The sequence below is a fragment of the Podarcis raffonei genome, chromosome 3 (genome assembly GCF_027172205.1).
Source record: "Podarcis raffonei isolate rPodRaf1 chromosome 3, rPodRaf1.pri, whole genome shotgun sequence".
NCBI classification, from domain to species: domain Eukaryota; kingdom Metazoa; phylum Chordata; class Lepidosauria; order Squamata; family Lacertidae; genus Podarcis; species Podarcis raffonei.
This window is the reverse complement of record NC_070604.1, coordinates 77,147,300-77,171,748: the sequence shown is the minus strand read 5'-3', so window position 1 is coordinate 77,171,748 and position 24,449 is coordinate 77,147,300. Positions and strand designations below refer to the sequence as shown.

Sequence of the window (24,449 nt, the reverse complement as noted above, 5' to 3'; positions counted from 1 at the left end):
AAGAAAAGCCTTGTTGTGTGAATGCAATACACAAGTTCTTTGAGCCTCTGTCTCAGTACAGCATAATCTGAAGAGCACTGCAGTTTCATATTTGAGTTCTCCAAGAACTAACAGGTAGATCTGGACCAGGCAATGTGTTAGCCTTTATTATGTCAGCCGGTTCTATAATTTTCCTGTCCAAATACCCATGCGCCACGAAAAGGGAAATGCCAAAATAACCCCATCTCACTAATCCCTTGTGACCTGGATACTTGAAGGAGCACCTCTCCCCTTATGTGCCAGCCCATGCTCTTAACATCTGGGGGGGAAGACCCTACCGTTACTACTGTCCTTAACCTCAGCACACCCCATAGTGATTTGTGGTAGGGCCTTCTTGATTGTGGCTCCCCAGTTGTATAATTCCCATATTTGGAGATACGTTCTCAGGATACCCTTATCTGTTCCTTTCAGCATATGAGGGTTAAAAAGATATGAGTGCTTTCTATGTCACCCATTTATTCCTACTATCTGCTTCCACACACACACACACACCGCCCTGTGTTTAGGCAATGTGTGTCTGCAGCTTTGGTCTTCCTCATGGCCTTTTTATCTTAACCACTCTCCCCTCCCAGCTCCATTGGTCTCTTGGGCATTAGCAAGCATATTGCTCTTCAAGGCCATCTTTCTTGTTTCAGCCTTGGAAAGGCTGTCGCCATGCCACAGGGCTCTTTCCCTGTCTCCCAAGATCTTTGCAGCACAGTGTCATGTAGCAACCTGTACAGTAATTGTAGGCAGGAGATAGATTGCTGGATAACTTAAAGCAGACCAGCAAGGGTTTCTTACTCCAAACTACGTAAACCAGGCATGGCCAAACTTGGTCCTCCAGATGTTTTGGGACTACAACTCCCATCATCCCTAGCTAACAGGACCAGTGGTCAGGGATGATGGGAATTGTAGTCCCAAAACAGTTTGGCCATGCCTGGTGTAAACAATAGCAACAACTGAAACCCTGATCTGTAATAACTCCAAGGTAGATTCTTTATACTTATGCAAGTGCGAACTGCAACAAAACGTTGTAGCATGTCATGTTGGGGATTCCAGCCATTCCATCCCCCTCCCCTGGTTCCCAATCAATCCATCAACCAGCATTCTGCCGCCACTGGCATGCTCAGTTCTTTTTGAACTGTTTTCGGAGTCCCTCCCCCGAAAAAAAGGATTCATTGTGCTTCTGCAAACCCCAGGGATTTCCCTAAGCAAAACGTAACACCAATCTCTTCTGCATAGGTGCTACAGTTTTGCATACACTTAGCAGTGGCACTTGTAGGTGGAAAATAGGAAAGTGAGAATGGGGGCAGTCCAATACATGTTGGCACCTTAGGCAAACCACAAAATGGCGTCTCCCACCCTGCTGGGAAGATCTACATCAGTAACTGGGGGTTGGGGGGTTGGATAAGGATCAAGATGAGGAACCAGGTGGGAAGAGGCCAATGAGGCTCCTCCTCGCCAAGAGGCTGCTATGGAGGCAGCAAATGGCGGCTTCAGAGGAGCCAAGGAGCAGCTGCAGCTGTTGCTGGCACCACCACAACAGCAGCAGCAGGCAATGCGTTCCTTGGAGGTTGGATCTGCCGCCCCAAGGCAGTCGCCTCACCTGCCTTATGGGCCGACTGGCCCTGAGCAAGGAGTATGTTACGCAAGTCATTGAGTGAAAGGCTCATGGGATGCAGAAACTACTTGACTCTGCGCTCAGAACTCCTGTTTTATCTTTGCTTCTCTCCCCAGATACTTGATGGGACCTGGTTCTGGTTCATAGGCCTTGGGAGTCTAGTCAAAACCAAAGTAGCCCCCATAAACCTGAAGCCTGCCTAGTGCTTATGGTGCTTATGTAACATTTGCATTCTTCCAAGAAGTCTGAGGCTGGCAGGGAGAGGTTTCCCGGGTGTGGAAGATCACAGCACTTCAGTGATGGGAAAAGGCAGCGCTTGCCAAGCTTCTCCCTGCCTTTCAGCTATTGGAGGGAAAGTTGCTGTAGAATCTGAACACGGTGTGCCAGTCTTATTATTCTGGCATGAAAATCAGCTTACCTTGGGGAAAATAAACTGGTTTCCGCATTTCCTGCTGATGCATTCAGGGAGAGCCTGAATCTATGAAAATAAAAACTCTTCCTTGTTAATGGATTTTCTAGAAAGGCCATGCCAACTGTCTCATTTGCCCAGGCCTGGTTCTGGAATGTTCTTAGTATGAGTTGCCCTGGGTCAGTTTCTGTCATATTCATCATATCCTGTGTTGGGTAAATTTTCATTTTCATTTCCCTTCTTTCTGCTGATTAAAAAAAGAGAAAGAATACGGGGGCCGACAACAACTGAAAGGAGTTCTTACAGATCATGATCTCTGCTGGACCACCTGACTCCCTGTTCTGTTAACTGTCACCACAGACCACCAAGCCTATATCTTAAGGGAGGAGAAACCCCAAGCTGGCCAGGGAGACTGTCTTGCATATCCGCCTCCATAAAGCAGGTTTTGGGGCTTTCAAGGTTACGGGTGTGAGGGGTCTTGGCCTAATAGGAGCAAAGGCCTAAGTAGTGTCATAGAATTGTAGAGTTGGAAGGGACATCTCAAAAATCCTAAAGTCCTCAAATGATGCAAAATTAACAAAAGTATTCAAGTTTCTTCAAATATTTTTCTCTTACTGTTTTGGCTTGGCATTAATGGTGTCATCCTTCCAAGAGGCTCAGAGCAGCCTACATACGGTACATGGATACTTCTTTCCCCAATCTCATCCTCATAATGACAACTTAATGGTGAAAATAAGTCTAAAATAGAGTGACTGGTTGAAAATCACCCAGTGAGTTTTGTGGTTGAGCATGCTAACTGAGAGTCTAGCTAATACTTAAACCAGACCTCTATCCCTCACCTAATGGAAGAGAATCATGTTGTGGTTACCTATTTTATTTTATTTTATTTTATTCCCTTCATCAGGGCAACAAATATGTCACATAATATCTTAACACAGACACTATAAAATGCTACAGTGATAAAAGACTGAACATCCACAGCAGTAAAAGGATGTGTCAAAAAAAAAAAGTGAATGGTTAAAAGGTCAATCCCTCCCCAAGGCTTGGGTTAATGAGGTGCTTCTTCAAATGTTGATGAAAGAATAATCCTCCACTTCAGAGGAGAAGTCACTTCACAGGCAGGAAGTTACCACAGAGAAGGCTCTGCCCATACACCACCACTACCACCCAAACCTTCCTGGGTAATGGAATTGCCAGCAAGTTCTTCTGGTTTGACACGCATAAGAGAGTTTTTGACTCTGGCACAGGAAGCCAGAGTCAAGGCTAGAGATCAGAAGCGCAAAACAGAATAATGAGAAGGAGCTTCCTGGCCGTGACTCCATGTAGGATGCTCCATACATGAGACACAAGCGTGAAATGGTGCAACCTAATAGTAGCCATTCTGACAGATAGAATGGGATCTTAAGAAAGGGACTCTTATAGACACCTTTTACTCTGAGAGTCATATCCAGTCAAGTAGCACAATGTACATATAATCTCATCTTGTTTTCACTGGGGATAACCAGTTTCGACTGCTTCCCAGATAACAAGGTGACTGAAGTATTGTAGAATTGTAGTGTTGGAAGGGACAAGGGTCAACCAGTCCAACCCCTTGCAACGCATAACTCTTTCCCGCAGCCTGGGGCTCGAACCCACAAGCCTGAGATTAAGGGTCTCATGCTTTTAATCAGTATCATCTCCATAATCTTTTCAGCCCTCACTCTCACAATCATGTCCTTGCAAATGTTGCATAAACTAAGGAAGGCTGCTTTATACGTGTATGATATATGAAGACTGCTTTTCTGATTTCCTGGAGTTGTAATTCTGCATTCTGTCAAAATGGTGTTTTATCTCTCCTTCTTTCAATAACACACACACACACACACACACACACACACAGAGAGAGAGAGAGAGAGAGAGAGAGAGAGAGAGAGAGAGTATATGGATAGGTTTTTTTTAATTTTAGTAATTTAGTAGTTGTTTTGGTAATTTTTATCAGATCTTTGAAATATTTCTTATATAAATGGTGAATGGGAATTATATTGACCCACTTTGGATGAGAGAACAGAATGTTTGACCAGATGGACCCTCGGCCTGATCCAGAGTCTCTCGTACTGTTTCTTTCTACTTAAGAAAGTTGTCAGGTAGTTTTCCTCCCATTTGCACGGAACAAAGAGCTCTGTTCCTGACAAATAAGACCTTTTTCAGATAGCCTAGTCACCCTGACACAAGTGCAGTATGTATGTTCATCTAAAACACCCCCAAAGGCTGAGAAGCTAGCTGTTTCTGTGCCTAGCAAATAGCTTGACTTTTGGAGACTGTACAAGAGTCAAACAAGGACACTGTATTTTATCTCCCAACAATCTGCATATTCAGATTAAAAACAAAACACACAGCTCAAGATATGGTGCCTGTTGAGACAGCTCTCCCAGGTGAGAGGGAATCAGTGTAGTCAAGGGAGCTTTTTATAGCCTAGGCGCAGGCAATTCCCTCCCTCTCTCAAGGGCCACCTTTCCTTGAAGGTCCCCCTGTCAGGGGCCACATGCTAGTTATGAGCACGACCACCCACTTTTATTTCTCCCCTATCCATCTCTGTTCCTCCTTGCCCAGAAGGATGCCAGGACAGGGACAGATCACTCTTGCCTCAGGTCTGAATTAGGCCCAGGTTCACAGGCAGCCCACTCCTGATATATAGGAAGGAAACACGATCTTATGCAGTCACATGGGCTACATGGGTCCAGGGCAGTCTGAAGAACTCCCACACTGCCTCTTTGAGTAGTGGATGCATCATGTTTAGATGCATCAGTTACTGGCTCAATACCTTGCTTTTAACGTTTTATTTCCTTGAATTTTCTAACCTACATGTTTCTGCATGTGCACATGTTCACACATTCAAAGTTTTGTATACAGTACTAATGGGAAATTCTCTTTTTGTAAAGTTCATTTTCAAATTAAGCTCTGCCCTGGGTAGAGTACCATCTAGTGGCAGTTTAAGGAAGTCAGAAGTGTTGAGCAATGCTGCATAACAGCAAAACTACATAAATAATAATACTGTACCCGTGTTTCACTCTAGCCCTACTAAAACAGCAGCATGTAAGGCTTGGAGGGTGGAGATCTCCCATTAGCGAGTGCCTTTTAAAAAAAACACGTGTTTATTATGATTAATTCGCTTACTGGTCTGTTAGGAGGCCTACTGTCAGGCGGAAAGGTGGCATATATTGTAAATAAATAAAACATTTCTTTTTCTTGAGTACAGTGGTACCTCAGGTTACAGACGCTTCAGGTTAGACACTTCAGGTTACAGACTCCGCTAACCCAGAAATAGTACCTCAGGTTAAGAACTTTGCTTCAGGATGAGAACAGAAATCTCGCGGTGGCAGCATGGCGGCAGTGGGAGGCCCCATTAGCTAAAGTGGTACCTCAGGTTAAGTACAATTTCAGGTTAAGAACGGACCTCCAGAACGAATTAAGTTCTTAACCCGAGGTACCACTGTACTTCTTTCATTACCTGTTCTGGGAGACTAGACATTCTTGTTACCGCATCCCCACAGTATGGTCTTGAACACACAACTGGGTATCTTCCTCAATCCCACTTTTGTAAAAGCACGTTTTCCAGCCAGTCATTGGCTTAAAAAGGAGAGAAAGAACAGACCACACTGCCTCCAAGTATTGCCTATTGTTGATAAGGTTTACCAATTTAGTAGGAGGTATCAGGCATTGTGCTCACACTTTCTTACTTCTGTGTAACTATTGTCCCTCCAGAGTTCCATGCTTCCTAACTCTCCTTAACCATTCATTAGACCAGAGCTTTCCAAACTGTGTGTCATGTGAATGGTCCCAAAGCTCCTACTGGGGCTGGAAAGGGGTTTGCTTAACCTCTGGTTTGCTAGTAAAACTGAATTACTGTGTTGTGAAATGATGCCCGCCTAAAAAGCGTGTCACCAACATGAAAAGTTTGGAAACCTCTGCATTAGACAAACCATCTTTAAAAAAAAACAACGCAAGCAGCCTAGATCTTGCAAGGATCAGAACTGGAGATGCTAGCCTTTAGATCCATTGTTGCCATGTTGGCAACCACTGGATTAGTGCTTTTAATCAGAGAATTGTGGATTTCTATAGCTCAGTCTGAATGCACAAAATTGCACAGTACTCACTAAAATCTCGTGACAAGTCTCATATGCTCTCAGACTACAAATCTTGAGTGTTTCTTGCATAACTTGTTAAACAAGAAGTGCCTGCTTTAAGTTCTACTTAATAATTTGATTTGCAGAGTCGGTATTGCTAAGGATAGCCACAGAACAGTACTTTTGAAGATAGTTGCCTATTTGACATGTGGGATAAATGAAGGGTGAATCCTCCTCTATTGCTCTTAATTATATATTAACAGATGTTTTGGTAAAAAAAAAAAAACCACAACTAGTTGCAACCATCACCCATGTTTAGTTTACTATAAAGTGCACAAAAATTGAACTTGCATTTGCTACCACTTGCATTCCTTGAGAAGGACAGGTTTTTGCTGTGTTCCACAATTAAGTAACTGGAACACAGGAACCCTAACAGGACAGAGCAATTTTAAATGAGGTCTTTTGGAGCATTTCCCTCAATACTTGGAGATTGCACTTTTTTTTTTTTAATTGCCCTGATAATAGTACAAGGCTTCTCAAATGTAAAGCGCTGATTAGTTCAGTGAGGGAAATCCCGACTAACTTTTGGGTCTGATGACTTGAAGACACTCAGGCAATATATCCCTTAAAAGTGGGGCCAAGATCACAGATCGTCACCCGCTCACTGGCAGTAGCTGCTGGACCTTCTCCTCTCCTCAGCTGTCACTCACCTATTCAGCAGCCATTTCATCAATGTATTTGCTGCTGCTTCTCCTCATTGTTGAAGGCCACTTCTCAGTCTCTTGGGCAATGACAAGAGGCATAACAGAACAGCCTGGTGAAATAACTGCTGGCTGAGCAGCAATAAGATGGTAGCTGCTGCTCCTTCTCCTCCTTGCCGCTAGTACCCAGTTTCAGGAGCTCCAGTCAGTGGCGGGGTATTTGCAGGCACATGGACAGATGCTTGACCATGCTGATCACTGAGATCAGATGTCTTTTGTTACTTTACTGATTAAGAAAAAGTATATCACAGAACATCACATCAAATCACTGAAACAGTGTGGTCTACATCTGCAGGATACTTGTTACCAGCTGAATATATAGTCTGAATCACCACAATAACAATGGGGTGATAATTTTCTTTAAACACAATGAAAATAATACCGTATTTTTCGCTCTATAAGATGCACCAGACCATAAGATGCACCTAGTTTTTGCAGGAGGAAAACAAGAAAAAAATATTCTGAATCCCAGAAGCCAGAACAGCAAGAGGGATCTGGCTTTTGGGATAGCCTCTTGCTGTTCTGGCTTCTGGGATAGCTGCGCAAAGCCTCTTCAGGGCAGCAGAATGAAGGCTCCCCCTGCCTGGAAGAGGCTGCACGCGGCTAAGCCAGAAGCCGGGACAGCAAGAGGGATTGCTGCTGGCTTATGGGACCTCTTCAGGGCAGCGAGAGAAAGGCTCCCCCAAAAGCCCCTAAGAGCCACACACACACTCCACGGTGCTCTTTAAAGGGAGCGCTGAGCAGAGCCTCCCACTTGCATTCACTCCATAAGACGCACACACATTTCCCCTTACTTTTTAGGAGGGGAAAAGTGCATCTTATAGAGCGAAAAATACGGTACATAAAACAATACTGAATTCCGTTAACCTGCACTGAATTTTCCAGCACCTTTAGAATTGGCAGATTTTGGAATTTCTAGCCCACTTTTATAGAACAGAACCCTGAATTTCAAGTGCTGTTTCTGAAAAGTTATTTTTATTTAAAATTTATCAGTTGGCTGTCAAATGCTCAACATAAGATACAACGTAATTGAAAGCTTCATTTACAGGCACACGTGTACCTAATAGATGAAAAGGAGACCTTCTGGCTTGTGGAAAGAGTTCTAGATATTTGACCAAATTCAACCACTGGGGGGTAAAAATGGTACATACTAATTGTCAACAAGCAATCATGTTGACACTTGGGGCTCAGAAATGAACATAACCAGAATGGCATGAAGCAGAGGGATAATACATCCCAGATCTCTATCAACATTTTTCCTGCTGAATGTATAAATTATTAGAACAAAACTGAAAGTGGAGATTTTTTAACAGCAAACTGCTCTTCTGCATCACTTAAAAAGTGAGACTTGTGAGATCTCAATCTGATTCCAGAATTAAATGTATCTCATCTGTTGCAGACAGCCTGAAGATATAAACCATTATGTCACATATGGCTCCTCAAATATACAAAGGTGTTTGTCCTACTTCATCTATCCCATCTTCTCTCACAAAAACATTTCCCATAATCTTCAGACACATTAGCAGCATCTATAACAATGAGATGGGCCAATGAACAGTTTTAGGGACAGTGCCTCACTCTGGAGACTTAACCTTCCCTCCTAGAACATTTTAAAGCTCTGTGAATCTTCTCATGAGTGCAGCTTTAACCATCTCTATTTATTATAATAAAATGTGTCGCTTCCAGGAAATTAAGTCTGATTCAAATGTAAGCAAAGGTGAAAGTATATGAATTCACATGCATTTTGTATTCCGTTGATATTAAACAGCTCGAAAACAGTAGTCTGCAAAACAGGCTTGAAAGCAGTTTTTGAGATAAAACAAACAGGTATTCTGAACAAGTGAATAGGCTTTTAAAAATAAGTCAGTTAAAAACCATGCATGTTTCTTTCTTTAGAACAGGCATAGGCAAACTTGGCTCTCCAGATGTTTTTGGGACTACAACTCCCATCATCCCTAGCTAACAGGACCAGTAGTCAGGGATGATGGGAGCTGTAGTCCCAAAACATCTGGAGGGCTGAGTTTGCCTATGCCTGCTTTAGAACAGAATTTGTTTCTCTCATGGCTATAAATGTGTGCTGACAGTTGGTGGCATTACTAGCACTATTCCAAGCTGAAGAAAACTTCCTTCACATAGAAGAGGATGTCACAAGTCCCTCCCCACTCCCACCAAAATATGGAAGACAATAAATACACATGAAACAGTCAAGATTGATAACCCCTGAGCAAAGCACCGTCTTAATGTCAGAATCATGTTAAGGTATCTTGGAGACAGGAATCTAGATGTTCATTAATTTTAGCTTCCAAAACTTCAGAACTGCAGACAGGGCAGGAAACTTTTCTGTTCTCATCACTGGCAGAAGTAGCTGGCCTTTCTGAAGCTATTGGTTCATGCTTTCTCTTCAAAGAAGGGCTGGTCAATTCTGGATCTGTTTTTTGTATAAAGTATTTTTCAAAGGCAGCAGTGTCTTCCATTTTTGCCCGTTTTGTTGGTCCACCACTGGGTGTGCTGCTATTTCTATGAGATGAACTATGGGGTTTTGGAGTTGAAGTAGATGGTCCAGAAATGCTTTTTACTGGTGTCGTCTTCGAAGGTAAGTCCCATGTAACATTTATAGGGCTTGACTTTGATCTTCCTCCATTAAAAGAAACATGTTTAATGGGTGAGCCATTAACATTAGTGTACGCTTTTTTGTTAGCAACTGATATTTTAGGCAGTGTAACATAGGAAGCAAAGCTATTCTTATCGCCTTCAGAAGGAAATGGTGAGGATATGCTTGCATTTTGAGGATTCGATCTTATCAAACCAGAAGGTGAATGATGCTGCAAACTGAGCAGCAATCTGTTCTTATCATTGCTTGGACTTGTGGTCCTCTCTGATGGTGACAGAGTGCTTTTTCCTCCAAGGATATATCCTTTTCCACTAAAAGGAATAAGGTTCTGCATATTGCCTCCATTAGCGTTTCCTGCAAATACATCAGAAATACACAGAACAATCACATATTTGGAAAAAATTCACCAGCAGCACTCTATTACATCTCTAGGAGCGATCAGTCATCAGAAAAATCTTTTCCCCCACTTAACACTTTTAGTTATGTACTCTTTGGTTTATGCTATAAACCACCCTGAAATATCAACTGATGAAAAACAGTGTATAAATGGTTATGATGCTGGAAATAACATCATCATCCTCTGATGGTAATAACTAAATGATATTCAAGTACCTTTGCCATCAGCTAGGAATTTTGATTGTGGGACCTTCTCTTTGCCTTTCTTGGTGTAGTTCTCCGGCTCCTTGACCTTGGTATATGTACCTCCACATGTCTGTTGGTGCTCAGCCCACCAGAAGTCATTTGCAGATGGCGCTCTATTCATTGCACGCTTCACATAGCCAAAATACGGCTTTTTATTTTGACATGGACCATTGCATCGCCACCAGTGCTGGCGATAGGAATCCACTTCATCATGAAACTCATGATAGATCTAAACATAACCAACATGTTTTTCTTAATGCAGAACATTCATTTCCATTTTGCAGTGACACCAGATTAACTCACAGCCCACCGTGAAGTTTGATGGAATCAGGCCTACCGGGGCTTCCCAAGTCGCTACAGGCAAGAGTTCCACATGGATATTGGAGCTGCCCCCAAACACAGAAGTAAATAAAACGGTATCTACTAACACCAGAATTCTGTGGTCTGTTTCAAATATCAAGGCGACACCATGGTTTGGCAACTGGAGGTATTCAGGGGCGTGTATGTTCAGTTCTACAGAGACACATGCTAATTTCCTGTCTTGCGATATTCAGTTTGCTGTAATGTCTGAAGCAGTTGAGTGATGGTTATTGTTAACAACATTTGCATCCAAATTAGAATCTTAAACCCACTCCAAACCATATTTTTTGTTTTTATTTGAAAGAAGAAGAGTTTGGATTTGATATCCCGCTTTATCACTACCCTAAGGAGTCTCAAAGCGGCTAACACTCTCCTTTCCCTTCCTCCCCCACAACAAACACTTTGTGAGGTGAGTGAGGCTGAGAGACTTCAGAGAAATGTGACTAGCCCAAGGTCACCCAGCAGCTGCATGTGGAGGAGCAGGGAATCGAACCCGGTTCACCAGATTACGAGTCTACCACTCTTAACCACTACACCACACTGGCTCTAAGAAATCATAAGAAAGTTATGATTGACAATAACCACAATTTTCCCAACTCACACATCACACCATGGAGACCTTCCAAAACCTGGTGCCCTCCAAATGTTTCAGACTGCATCTCTAATTCCAGCCGGACGTACTAGGTAGTATTGTCCAAAACATTTGGAGGGCACCAGGTTGGGGAAGGCTGCTGTGGTAAATGATTCATGGGGCTTAGTAAGGGGGGTTTAAAAAATGTTTCTGTTTTGGATTTGATATATTTCATAAGGCTAGTTTGCCTGAGGATAAGTAAAAATCTCACTCTTGGCAACTTTTGCCAGGGGAATTGGAATGTGGAGAAAGCTGGGGCAGTTAGGGGGAGAAGAGACGGAATCGTGGGCTACTGAGGAAAAAATACATGCCATAGTGTTTGTGAAATGCATCTGGTGAGGGAGACTGTGACTCAGTTCTGGGAACAGTGTTCAAAACTCCCATTGTTCTAGGTGCATTTTGTGACAGGGAATTTCATTAGCGTGAGCAGTTTCTGAACTCTGGGCGCAGTACTGCACCTGAGATTTCAAATTTAAACTGCATAGTGGAAGGAAAGGAGGACCTTTTTCTGCCTCCCCACTTCCAGCTACTCTCTGAAGACTGGAGAGGAGACCCTCTTAAGAATAATAGAGAGGTGGGCAGGGGAAGGACTAGACTATGTGAAAAATGAACGTAATATTTTAGCTGCAGTTCATTCATTTTCAGCACACCTGGATATTCCGTTGTTGCACCCATGACCTAGGTTCAAGATGTCATTTAGGTCCTGGCTTTCATATCTCAGTTTCTAACACTGTTTGGGAGTGGCTGTGGAGGGCAGAATGGCTGTAAGGTGCAGGAGTCTCTGGCAGCCTGCAATGCCAGGGGAGCAGCAAGAGAGCACTGCCTCACAGGGAAACCCAAGCAACACCACAGCACCATAAGGGACTTAACTGGGGAAGAGGACAGCAGTGTTGATTTTTACTGTACAAGAAAGAGCACAGTCTCGGAAGGGTATTGTATGCTGGAGAAAACATATTCCCTCATTTATAATAAAAGTCGCTTTAACCAAGATGTTCAGGGCGGCTTCCAAACGCCCTTCCCAAAGTGCAACTCTGGAGTGTGGCCTTCCACCTGTGACACTGCACTTTGGTTACAACAAAGCAGGAAGTGGGAGATGGGATCACCATTCATTAGTGATACAGAAGGAGAGAGCCTGCAGCATGCTCCTGACAACTAAACCATGATTTGGCTGCAATGTCTGGACCAGGCCAGAGTACACTTCAGAGATTCTCTATGCTAATTCAAGTTTTCTGGATTATGGCCAAAACTTGCAGTTCACACCTTATCAAAATCAGAAGAAATCTGGTGATTAGCTTGATATATTTGATTTTACACTGCAAGTTACCGATGTCAAAATAACCACTGACTCCAGTGTGCTTGTTTGCCGCAGTATCTTTTAAATCTAAACATTTAAAAGATTCATTTTATATTCCAAAATCAGTTTTACAAATCTACAAACTAGTGTTCGTTACACAGAATGCTTACTGTAATATTGGCTCCAGTTAGGCGGTTTATCCGATGCATGTGTTTGCAGAATTCCGGGCCATGGGATTCATGATCTTTGTCATTATTAGTGACAAATAACAAGGCATGAATCATTTCATGTAACAGGGTCTGAAATTAAAAATATTACACGATTACTTAAATTGCTATGTCCTAACATAAAACATTTGATTACTTACTGTTAAGTTGGCTATGATAAGAAATGGTAGTTAATTAAAAAATAAGCCTTAAAATCTTCTTGCTTCCAGTTTTCCATTCTCTGGGATACGTCAGACATGATCCCAGCTTCATAAAATCTTAATTTGGGACACAGACATTTGAAGAGCTGTTTCCTCCCACACCAATACTTCCATGTGTTAAGATCAGTAGCTGATGCCTCCCTGGTTGTTACAGTAAGCATCTGAGGGGCACCTGTTATGCAGCAAAGAGGGCTTATTCTGTACTGGCAGTCCAACTATGGAATACCCTCCCCCTTAAAACACAGAACAGTTTTGGGGATCAGCTGAAAACACCCCTATTCCACCAGACTTTTCAGGGGGAGGGAGGGTCAACTACATAGTTAGATTTTGATTGATTGCTGTGATTTTATCTTTTGGTGTGATTTTATCTGTTCCTTTTACTTTTATGCTTCTAATTGTATCAGTTGATTTTATTTATATTACTGCACCCTATGCTGGTATCACATAGAAATATTTTGTGAGAAATAAACACAATATTTCAAGGAGACATTTACATTATAAGCGGAAATGATGGGTAAAAAATACCACTAAAGGACAGGAGAGGATGGAGAAGTCTCTGCAAGCAGCAAGGAGCTGCTTGCTTCTCCTGTCTTTGCAGAAGTAGCTGCAAGATAGCTATTTACAGAACTGGTAAACATGTTTGTTTCCAAAACTACAAGATACACTTGACTTTAGGAATGTACATATCAGCTGCAAGAAATGCACATGTTTGGGTTCATATCTATATACAAAAGACGAATACCTCTACAAGATCCTTTCTTGGCCGCAACTTCAAAAGTGGTTCACTGAGCCGGATGGAGCACATTCCACCACGGCCTTCATAGCAGCAAACTCCTGCACACCTAGAAATACAAATAAGAAAGGCAAATTGTTTACTGAGACACAAACAATACTTGCTAAGCATTAGGTACTCTTATTAAACATTAGGTCCCACTGCTAGTGGCTGGACTAGACCTCCTGAGAGGTAAGAAAGCAGGCACTTTCTCCAATTCTGTTACAATTTGAGTTAGAATATTTAGTTTACAAATAATGTCATCACACTGCAGCAAGTATGCTAGGAGACATAACAAGTTATTGATTTTTAAATTTGTGATACCATGTAGTGCAGGAAACCTGCGGCCCTCCACATATTGTTGGATTCCAGTTTCATTCAGCATGGAGAATTGTCAGGATACAGCAATATCTGGGGGGGGGGGTCACAACTCGCCCTCTCCTATAAGAACTGCATCTCTCACAAAGGTCAGATAAAAGACAGAATACAATATGCTCCTCAAGTTGTAAACAAGCACCAGGAGCCCACACACAGTATACAAATACAGTGGTACCTCAGGTTACATACGCTTCAGGTTACATACGCTTCAGGTTACAGACTCCGCTAACCCAGAAATAGTGCTTCAGGTTAATAACTTTGCTTCAGGATGAGAACAGAAATCGGGCTCCGGCGGTGCGGCGGCAGCGGGAGGCCCCATTAGCTAAAGTGGTGCTTCAGGTTAAGAACAGTTTCAGGTTAAGTACGGACCTCCGGAACGAATTAAGTACTTAACCCGAGGTACCACTGTACAGAGAAGCTGTTTTCTGACTGTGTGCTTGTGAATACAGGGCTCATGCCACCTGGAGCAAGACCAAAACTAGATCAAAGTCTCTTGAGTCAAAATGAGAGTACCCCTAAACATTTTTAGCAAACAAAAAACCACTATTATTATCATGATTTTTTTAGCATTTGTTACCCGCCCCGCCCCCCAGGTCCCAGAGCGAGTAACAGCCTTAAGGGCAACATTCAGGGCGATTCAGAGCCGCCTCTGCCTCGTCCCGCAGCGCCTTCCCCGTACAGCGTCATGCGCGGGCTCCACTTCACTTCCACGGCTGCCAGGCGGCCCCAGAAGAGGGTCTCGTTGAACTGCAGGAAGAGGCCTCGCACGTCGGGGCTCGGGTCCAGCAGCTCCCAGGCGCTGTCCACGACGGAGAGCGGCCGCGCCGGGGAACCGGGCGAGGCGGCAGGGGAGGCGGCGGCGGCCACCGCCTTGGCCCCCTGAGCTTCCCCGTCCTCTGCCTCCCACTCCGCCTGCAGCCGGAGGGCCAGCAAGAAGTCGCCGTCCATCTCGCCCAGGCAGAATGCCAGCCAGCCGCCGGTCGCGAACTCTTCAAACTCCGGCGCATGCGCCAAACAACTTGCCCTAGGAGGAGTACAGAGGCGCGCCTCCCTTTCTCCTCCATCCATCCCCATCCACTCAGGTTTCGTTACGCGCTTGCGCGGGGCCCCGCTAAGCCCGGAAGTACCTCCCCGTGTGTAGCTCTACTCGCTGGGTCTGGTTCGCCGTTGCGCCGGCAGCTCCACGCCCTCTCTCTTCCGTCGCGCTCGCGAGGTCGTCAGCGTCCGGCGCAGGCGCTTTTGCGGCTAGGCGTTTGGCGCTGGCCTGCTTCCTCTCTGCCCCTCGCTCCGCTCTCTCGTTGCTCCGGGTTCGGACATGGCGCTGTCTGTGGGCGAGGGGGCTGCGGGCGGCGGCGGCGGTGGGAGCCGTCTGAGGCGGCAGCTGGAGTCCGGCAGCTACGCGGCGGAGGAGTACGTGAAGCAGCTGTCTCAGCAGTCGGACGGCGACCGGGACTTGCAGGAGCACCGGCAGCGCATCCAGGCGCTGAGCGAGGAAACGGCGCAGAGCCTCAAGCGCAACGTCTACCAGAACTACCGGCAGTTCATCGAGACGGCGCGCGAGATCAGCTACCTGGAGAGCGAGATGTACCAGCTGAGCCACATCCTCACCGAGCAGAAGGGCATCATGGAGGCCGTCACCCAGGCCCTCCTGCAGCAGGCCAGCGCCGCCGACCGAGACGACCCGGCCCTGGGGGGCGCCCGGCGGGCCGCCGCCGACCCCCACACCAACCCCTTCCTGGCCCTCTCGGCCAAAGACAACGCTGCCAGCGAGGAGGGCCGCCAGCGTACCCTCACCACCCTCCTGGAGAAGGTGGAGGGCTGCCGCGACCTGCTGCCGGAGAGCCCCGGCAAGTACTTGGTCTACAACGGGGACCTCGTGGAGTATGATGCCGACCACATGGTGCAGGTCCAGAGGGTGCACGCCTTCCTCATGAACGACTGCCTGCTCGTGGCGGCGTGGCTCCCCAACCGGCGTGGCGCATACCGGTACGATGCCCTTTACCCGCTGGATGGGCTGGCGGTGGTCAACGTCAAGGACAACCCACCCATGAAGGACATGTTCAAGCTGCTCATGTTCCCCGAGAGCCGTATCTTCCAAGCGGAGAACGCCAAGATCAAGAAAGAGTGGCTGGAAGTGTTGGAGGAGACCAAGAGGAATCGGGTCCTCAGTGAGAAGCGGCGGCTGGAGCAGGAGGCCCCAGTGCGGGCCCCTCCCCCCTCCCCTCCAGAAGCCACCAATCCTTTTGAGGAGGAGGATGAAGAGGAGGCAACACCAGAAGAAGAAGTGGTGGATTTGTCCCTAGAATGGATTCAGGAGCTGCCCGAGGATCTGGATGTCTGCATTGCTCAGAGAGACTTTGAAGGGGCAGTTGATTTGCTAGATAAACTGAATGAGTACCTGGGAGATAAGCCTGTGACCCAGCCAGTCAGGGAACTACGAACAAAAGTGGACGAAAGAGTCCGACAGCTCACGGATGTGCTTGTGTTTGAACTTTCTCCAGATAGGTCTCTACGGGGTGGGCCTAGAGCTACCCGCCGAGCTGTTTCTCAGCTCATCCGCTTGGGTCAATCAACCAAAGCATGTGAACTTTTCTTGAGGAACAGGGAAGCTGCAGTACACACAGCCATCCGCCAGTTGCGCATTGAAGGTGCCACTCTGCTGTATATTCACAAGCTCTGCCATGTCTTCTTCACCAGCCTGTTAGAGACTGCACGGGAGTTCGAGACAGACTTTGCAGGCAACAGTGGATGTTATTCTGCCTTTGTTGTCTGGGCCCGATCTGCTATGAGGATGTTTGTGGATGCATTTAGCAAGCAGGTGTTTGACAGTAAGGAGAGCTTATCCACTGCTGCCGAGTGTGTGAAGGTATGAGGAAAATATAGGCCCAAATGTGGGTGTATTATGCTCAGTCACACATGCACTGGATGACCACAATTTCATTCTTATACATTAATTACTTCAGTTTTCCAGATAATGTCATAGAATATAGGGCAAGGAGGAAACCAGTGAGTCATTTAGTCCAGTTCCCAGTCCTGAAATGGGGTGTTCTGTTTGTAAAGTAGCTGTGTAAATAATTTATTGCAGTAGAAGCATTAGCTATCCTGTACTCCACATTCTCCATCACTCGGAGCCTCTCTCCCTTTTCAACTCTCTTATAATGTTAGAGTGCTTTTTGCTTAATTCTGAAGGAGAGCAACACAAGCATTTCTTGCTTTTCTAGCACAAAGGAGCCCTTCCCCTTTAAGATTAGGAACAACAGAAAGGGCGAGTTGTGTGGCATGACTCATAGCTGTCAACTTTTCCCTTTTCTTGTGAGGAATCCTATTCAGAATAAGGGAATTTCCCTTAAAAAAAGGGAAACGTTGACAGCTATGGCATGACTTTACAGATTTTATCTATCTGATCAAAGTATATTTTGCTATATTTGGGCATTGAGACCTTCCGGAGTTGTTACTTGTTTTTCAGGAAAAGGCAGTCTGTACTGGATATCCAAGGTGCCTCCTCCCTACAGCCAGCAAAAACAGTGAGGAGTGTAGGGGCCCACACCCGCTTCCTGCCCTAATCATGTGGCAGTCCCAAATAAACTAGGAACAATAGTGGGCAGGCTGCTGCGGGGGATTAAAGGAGGGGGGAAACCATGTATGCCACCTTGAGCTCCTTAGAGAAAAAGGTGGGACAAAGATGCAGTAAATAAATAAATGTGTTCTGAGCAATTACTTTTACCCAAGTTTGGAGAAGTTTGTGTGGACAGAATTGCTGTGCAACCTGCTCCTCCAGTGAGCTGCCCTGATTAGTGGGAAAAGGTGATCTCATGTCTTTGCTTTATGTAGGTGAAGGAGACTGTCATGGCTGATCCTATCCTGCAAGGAAAGAGACAGCCTGGATAACCTTGTGTTAACCTGCTGCTCCATCCAGTGTGATACAGCAAGGGTAGTGGACCTGTTGCCCAGGGTCTGCTTGTGACCTCCAGGTGCCTCTGGACTCTCTTGAAGCCACATCCCTTTCGCAGGCCATACCCCTTACCTGCTCTGCTCCACATCCTCCTTAAATGCTTTTGCCTGGTAGAAATGTATTACAGTGGACGCTCGGGTCGCAAACGTAATCCATGCGGGAGGCACGTTTGCAACCTGCAGTGTTTGCAACCCGCAGCTCCGCATCTGTGCACACGCAGGTTGCGCTTCTGTGCATGCGCAAAGCACTGGAACCCAGAAGTAACCTGTCCCGGTACTTCCGAGTTCGGTGTGGTGCGCAGTCCGAAAACACGCAACCTGAAGTGTCTGTAACCCAAGGTATGACTGTATTGACAATGCCTCCTGCTTGCCTAGATGGAGAGATGTGTAGAATCGCCAAGTTTTGTGTTGTTGGGTTGCAGCTTACTGTACAAAAGTAAGGGTCACAGCCATTGCTCGGGCCCTTTTGTCTCTTGTCATGCACATCACTGGCATATGACACCCCCCTAAAGGTTCTTCACAAGGGAATGCAACCCTCTGGATAACAAATGTTTCCCACTCTGGGATACAGACTGCCTTTTTCTGAGGTAGGGATTAATGGTAGGGATTAATGCTGGGTCATATCTTCTTCTCCATAATGTATATAGTGTTAGAAACTTGGATAGAAAAGCTAGGAGCCAAATGCCTTCTGGGACCTGGATTGTGGGCACCAAAACAGAATTTCTAGTTGCCACTGGGCGGGGTGGGGTGGGGCGGTCAGCAACACTTTTTATTTAATATTTTGATAACCATGAATTAATACACAATTCACATAAGTGACACATTGTTAATATCACATTTTTAGCAGAAATGACATGTTAAATTTGGTGTTTACAATAAAAATATTGGTACCATACTTCAGTTTTCAAAACACTCTACCCTTTATTGTTAAACTCCTTAGCATATTGTCTATCTTTAACATATACTTTGAGGCTTCAAAGCACATACATTTCAGTATCCCTTGAGTGTCAGTCAGGTGCAAAAAATGGCACCCAGACTTTTTGAGGTGCTCTCAAATGGAGAATCTTTAAGGTACAAAATGTGCCTGGCGTCCTGCTCATTTCGAACCCTGAATGTATGTCATGTGTTTTTCCTGCTGTTCATAATGGGATAATAGTTATCTTTTAGAGTGTCTCTGTTGTGCACCTGCTTAAAGATGTAGTAAAATTAATCATGTAACTTGTTATTGAAGGTGGCAAAGGAACACTGCAAGCAGCTCAGTGAGATTGGCTTGGATCTGACCTTCATCATTCATACCCTGCTAGTGAAGGATATCAAAGGGGCTTTGCAGAGCTACAAAGATATCATAATGGAGGCTACGAAACATCGTAACTCTGAAGAGATGTGGAGGAGAATGAACTTGATGACCCCTGAAGCTTTAGGAAAACTTAGAGAGGAGATGAAGAGCTGTGGTGTGACCAATTTTGATCAGTACACTGGTGATGACTGCTGGGTAAATCTTAGCTATACTGTTGTGGCTTTCACCAAACAGACCATGACCTTCTTGGAGGAAGCTCTCAAACTGTACTTCCCAGAGCTGCATATGGTTCTGCTGGAAAGTCTGGTGGAGATAATCCTTGTGGCCATACAGCATGTTGATTACAGTTTACGCTGTGAACAGGACCCTGAGAAAAAAGCATTCATCAGGCAGAATGCATCTTTCCTTCATGAAATTGTCCTTCCTGTTGTGGAGAAGAGGTTTGAGGAAGGAGTAGGGAAACCAGCTAAGCAGCTGCAAGATCTGAGGAATACTTCGAAACCGGTGCGTGTTAATCCTGAAAGTACTACCTCTGTAGTGTGAAATGTATTCTCTCATTCTTTTAGTATAACATGTCATGTATACATGTGCACATTTTCAAACATACATGAACATTCCCTTTAACTAATTATGCCCTAAAAAAAGAGAGACAAAGACAAAGGGAGAAGAATTCAAGCAAGTACTTTAGTAGACGAACCACATCTAGTATATTTTCCTCAAGGTCTGGTTGTGGCATTTAGATAAAGGAGCTCATCTAGTGTCAAAGTGTGTTTTGGTCCAAAGGCTAATGAACTATTTAAATATAATTAGTATGATCAAGAATAGCTTCTGATAAGTATTTTACAGAAGTATAAATGATGAGATACACCTAGTTCTTCTATTATATTGACCTTCAGAAAGAGAAGAATCAGTTTGAGAAACAAAAAGCAAATTTGCATAATTCCCTCTTTGATAACTTGAAAAAAGGTTGTAAAAACTACAGCAAATGCTTCTTTTCAAAAATTTGTGGCTTAAAATTCTTCTGAAAATTAAAACTTGGCAGGAGCATGGAATTCAGTGTCTTACGTGTAGCAGTTCCTGTGTGCATTACTGATTCTTGGTAATGATAAATCTATAAACATAAAAGATGGTGGTCAAATACAAATGCTGTCAAAGTCAAATCCTGTCTCATTTGCGGCAGGTGAGAATTGGATTGAATGTCAGTTGTTGCACGGACTGTTGTTCCACTTGGAGATTGTTTTTTGCAGTTTTGTCACAGCTCCTTGGCAGCTATAGGGCCAAATCTGTTATTCAGATTTCTAAAAAAAACACCACCCAAACCTGCATTGTTAAATTAGCTGTGGGAAGTGCTGTGTCAAAAGCATGCACACAATCCAATTATGGCCCTCTATACATTTTTTTTGGGGGGGGCTTGCCACCAGATGTGTTAATTGAAGGAAAGGTGTATCATCAAATCTAGGTTGATAACTGCTTATGTAATCAACAAGAATAATGACTTGAAAACAAATAAAACAGAGAGTAGTTTTACATGTTGCCAAATCAGCCTGATAAAGGGAACCCCTGGAGAGTTCATGATGTGAAAAACTACCCATTTGTGATCAAGTGATGAAGGGTACACCAGGGGTGAGAAGTGACCTTGTATAAATAGCAAGGAGCTTTTGAGTTACCATAAGTGAAAATTAGGGTTTGGGAGTAGAGGCACGTGTGCAGTAGACAATGAAAACCTGTAGGAACTATAACCAAGGCCTATTCCTAGCAGGCTCATCTGTAGCTCTGCACACAGTATGATTGTGTATAATGTAGGTAGAGGGGTTTAGGTTTTTATTCTTTTCAAGCATAGGTAGGTGTTATGTCTGCAAATTTAATACTGCCTAACATATTGTGAAATCCCCACCATGTTGTACACTGGGATTGCATAATTGACACTGAACCATAGTTAATGACACCAGGGGACATTTTTCCATGGACTATAAGAAGAAACAGCTAATGTTCTTTAAAAAGATGTAAAATAAAACGTCTGGATTGTATGCTGAAAAGTATTAAAGGCCTTAATTCACAATTGTGGCCTTTGGAGATCTGTTCCCTCTGGTCTTGAGAACTGGTTTCACCATAAAAATGATAAAGGAAGCATAATTGTGAGAGTACCGATAGCTGCCCCCCCCAAAAAAGTAATATGAAAAAATTACTTCCTTGCCCAGCACTGTAGAAATGTTTGGTCCAAATAGTTGCTTGATATGATGCAGCTCTGTGCCCTCCAGATATTTTAGACTATAGCTCCCATCAGCCTCAGCCAGCATGGCTGTGGTGGCCAGAACAGATGTGAGTTTAGTTCAAAACATCTTCAGGGCATCTGGTTGGAGAAGGGTGGCGCAATGCATAGTGTTGTGGGGCAAATCACATCTTGCAAATGATTAATTTTGCCTCTCGCTGACAGTGGCTGGATGGCAACGGGGCTCAGCTGAGTGTGACACACGTAGTGCAATTCATCTTCCTTTGATCTCTAAAAGAGTGTGGTGTAGAAGATGCTTAGTGTGGGGATGTGAAATACGTGGCCCTCTGGAAGTTGTTGAACTACAACTCCCACAATCCATTGTTCATGCTGGCTGGGCCTGATGTGATTTGGGAGTCCAACATCATCTGGAGGGCCACACATTTCCCATCCCTGCTTGAACATATTGTCTAATATGCATTCATGGTATATGGGCAGTTATGCCAAAGGATAGCCGGTATAATTATTTGCTCTCTCTTTCTGTGTGTGTGACACACAAAACAGCTTTGCAATCTCCAGTCATTGTATGTATGATTTTTTTTTTTAAATACACACAAGAAAATCCCCCTCAGGACTGTTCATCCAGCAGACTGAAGAAGCTGCCATTTAATTAACAGAGAAACTCCTCATTGGGTGTTCAGTAGACTGCCGAAGAGGGGCCCACTGAACTATGTTTCTAGAGCAATTCTGGGTTTCTGACGAATAACAAATAGTCCTGGTGCTTAGTAACTTACGATTCTGTTTGTATCATGCCTGTGAATGTATGGAGGCCAAATTATTTATGAATGAGAATAATGCCTAAACATGCAGACTGTATTTGTATATTAACACAAATGACTGGATTAAAAAAGTGTGCCCTAACAATCTTTCAAATTGTGTTTTGTCTTCTTAAGCCTCTGTATGTGTATGAACAATGAGCATTAGACTCTGGGGTAAGAAGGCTAGAAAAAGACCTCTGCTTGGGACCCTGGAGAACTACTCCAGTCATAGTAGACTGTAATGGTCCAGGTGGAGCAATGGTATGTCTCAAGACAAGGCAGCTTCATATATAACAAAGTAGTTATGTTTATTTGTTTGCTGTGTTTTCATCCCACTTTTCAGGTAATTAAGTGTCTCTCGAAGCACCTCTCATCAAGAGAGACAGAAAGAGAAGCTGGCCATAGCTTACATGCCTCATCTAGCTTACAAACTTAAAAGAGACATAAGGATGGGGAAAGGCAGAGGAGGGAGATCGGTTCTTCAAGGCCAGACCAAAGTTTTGAACCACAAGCATTCATATGCATTGGGGCCAGGTTCAATCTAATGTTCATGGTGTTCTTGCTTGAATAGCAATTGATGGATCTTGCTCCTCTGGCTGATGGATGGGGCCAGAGTGCCCTTTCCTCTTGCTTTTGCATCCCACAGTCATTCATCAGTGGGAGCACAGTGTTCTTTCTGGCAGAGAGAGGGGAAGAAAGTCTCCTGCAGCTGCTCTGTCTTTGGCCAGTAGGACCAGGTTGGTTTCCCTCTTGCCACAATGGTCTTCCTTTGCTGATGACAGAGGTCAGAACTCTGCAACCTTGTGTCAAGTAAGCCCTGATATGGAGTATTGAGCACATGAATGTGTGTGTTTTAGTATTTGGTAAGAAAGCAAGGTCATCCAAGTGTGCCGATATTTAAAAAATTGTGCAGAGTTACACCAATTACCCTAGTTCCTGGTCTGCTCCAGTGATCAATGGTATGCCACATTAACACCATTTGTGCTATGACTTCCATGCTATAATTAGGAGTGGGGGAAATGGCATGGGATTCTGCATATTACACAGCCTACTGCCCATGCTCTCTCCATGCATGTTTGCTGTGCGGAGACACGAGATGACATGAATAGAATTTTGGTTCACAAAGGGCAATGATCCTATGAAAGTGTCTATTCCTTTTGTAAAGCTATGTTTATTAATTGCAATCAGACATAATGGCTAAATAGAGCCTCCGGGATCAGAAGCAGTATGCCCCTGAATAGTTGATGCTGGGGATGAACTTAAGAATGGCATTGTGGTCTTCAGGACCGTGTGCAACTGAGCATAATACACTTCCTTTTAGGCCCTTACTTTCCTCATATCTTTACACACTCAACAGCTGTAGATAAGCTCTCCTGTCAAATACCTGCTTGCTTAATGCATCCACAGACATTCTCATAGCAGGTTGTTCCTGTATGTGAGTGTCCAAAGACTGAATTGGAGATAGACTGCTCATCTAGACTTTGGTGTGACTCAGCTTGCAAATCCTTATGTTCTTAAATTATTATTATTACAGTGGTACCTCGGGTTAAGTACTTAATTCGTTCCGGAGGGCTGTTCTTAACCTGAAACTGTTCTTAACTTGAAGCACCACTTTACCTAATGGGGCCTCCTGCTGCTGCTGTGCCGTCGGAGCACGATTTCTGTTCTCATCCTGAAGCAAAGTTCTTAACCCAAGGTACTATTTTTGGGTTAGCGGAGTCTGTAACCTGAAGCGTATGTAACCTGAAGCGTATGTAAACCAAGGTACCACTGAATATATTTATTTATAACCCGCCTTTTCCACTGACAAGAAGTCAAAGTAGCTTACAGATAAAAATAAGAACAGTAACAGTGAAGAAGTCATTTTAAAAGAACTAAACATTGATAGACTTAAAATTATAGACAGACAGACAATACAAATACAGTGATACCTGTACTTATGTTCACCTCCGGTTACGTATCCTTTGGGATACGTGTGCGGCAAACCAGGAAGTATTTTTCCGGGTTGCGCCGTGTGCGCATGTACAGAAGCACTAAACCGTGCCGCACGCATGCACAGAAATGGCACCTCGGGATCCGACTGGAGCTCTGGAACAGATCCCGTGTGCAACCGGAGGTACCACTGTACAATAAAACAGCCCGGC

General features: G+C 44.4%; 2 protein-coding genes across 2 annotated transcripts; one reads left to right on the top strand and one right to left on the bottom strand.

The window, feature by feature from the left end:
* Positions 1-8,548: 8,548 nt before the first annotated feature.
* SPRTN (SprT-like N-terminal domain) lies at positions 8,549-15,092 on the bottom strand. The gene is made up of 5 exons (XM_053382513.1): positions 14,710-15,092; positions 13,623-13,722; positions 12,624-12,752; positions 10,139-10,397; positions 8,549-9,880 (listed from the first exon to the last, which is right to left on the bottom strand). The coding sequence occupies exons 1-5, from the start codon at positions 14,976-14,978 to the stop codon at positions 9,165-9,167; spliced, it is 1,473 nt and encodes a 490-aa protein (XP_053238488.1). The 5' UTR covers positions 14,979-15,092; the 3' UTR covers positions 8,549-9,164.
* A 209-nt stretch (positions 15,093-15,301) lies between these two features.
* Positions 15,302-22,088, top strand: EXOC8 (exocyst complex component 8). Its single transcript, XM_053382512.1, has 2 exons — positions 15,302-16,896; positions 19,213-22,088. Exons 1-2 carry the CDS (start codon positions 15,346-15,348, stop codon positions 19,819-19,821), a joined length of 2,160 nt encoding a protein of 719 aa, XP_053238487.1. The 5' UTR covers positions 15,302-15,345; the 3' UTR covers positions 19,822-22,088.
* Positions 22,089-24,449: the final 2,361 nt, after the last annotated feature.

What these genes read in the sequence shown, in the direction of transcription:
- SPRTN (XM_053382513.1), bottom strand. Translation starts at nt 14,978, where the DNA reads ATGGACGGCGACTTCTTGCTGGCCCTCCGGCTGCAGGCGGAGTGGGAG. An exon ending in CAAGAAAGGATCTTGTAGAG is followed by an intron (nt 12,753 to 13,622) that starts GTATTCGTCTTT and finishes TTTTAATTTCAG; the next exon opens with ACCCTGTTACATGAAATGAT. An exon ending in ATTCCTAGCTGATGGCAAAG is followed by an intron (nt 9,881 to 10,138) that starts GTACTTGAATAT and finishes ATGTATTTGCAG; the next exon opens with GAAACGCTAATGGAGGCAAT.
- EXOC8 (XM_053382512.1), top strand. Translation starts at nt 15,346, where the DNA reads ATGGCGCTGTCTGTGGGCGAGGGGGCTGCGGGCGGCGGCGGCGGTGGG. An exon ending in CTGCTGCCGAGTGTGTGAAG is followed by an intron (nt 16,897 to 19,212) that starts GTATGAGGAAAA and finishes TTGTTATTGAAG; the next exon opens with GTGGCAAAGGAACACTGCAA.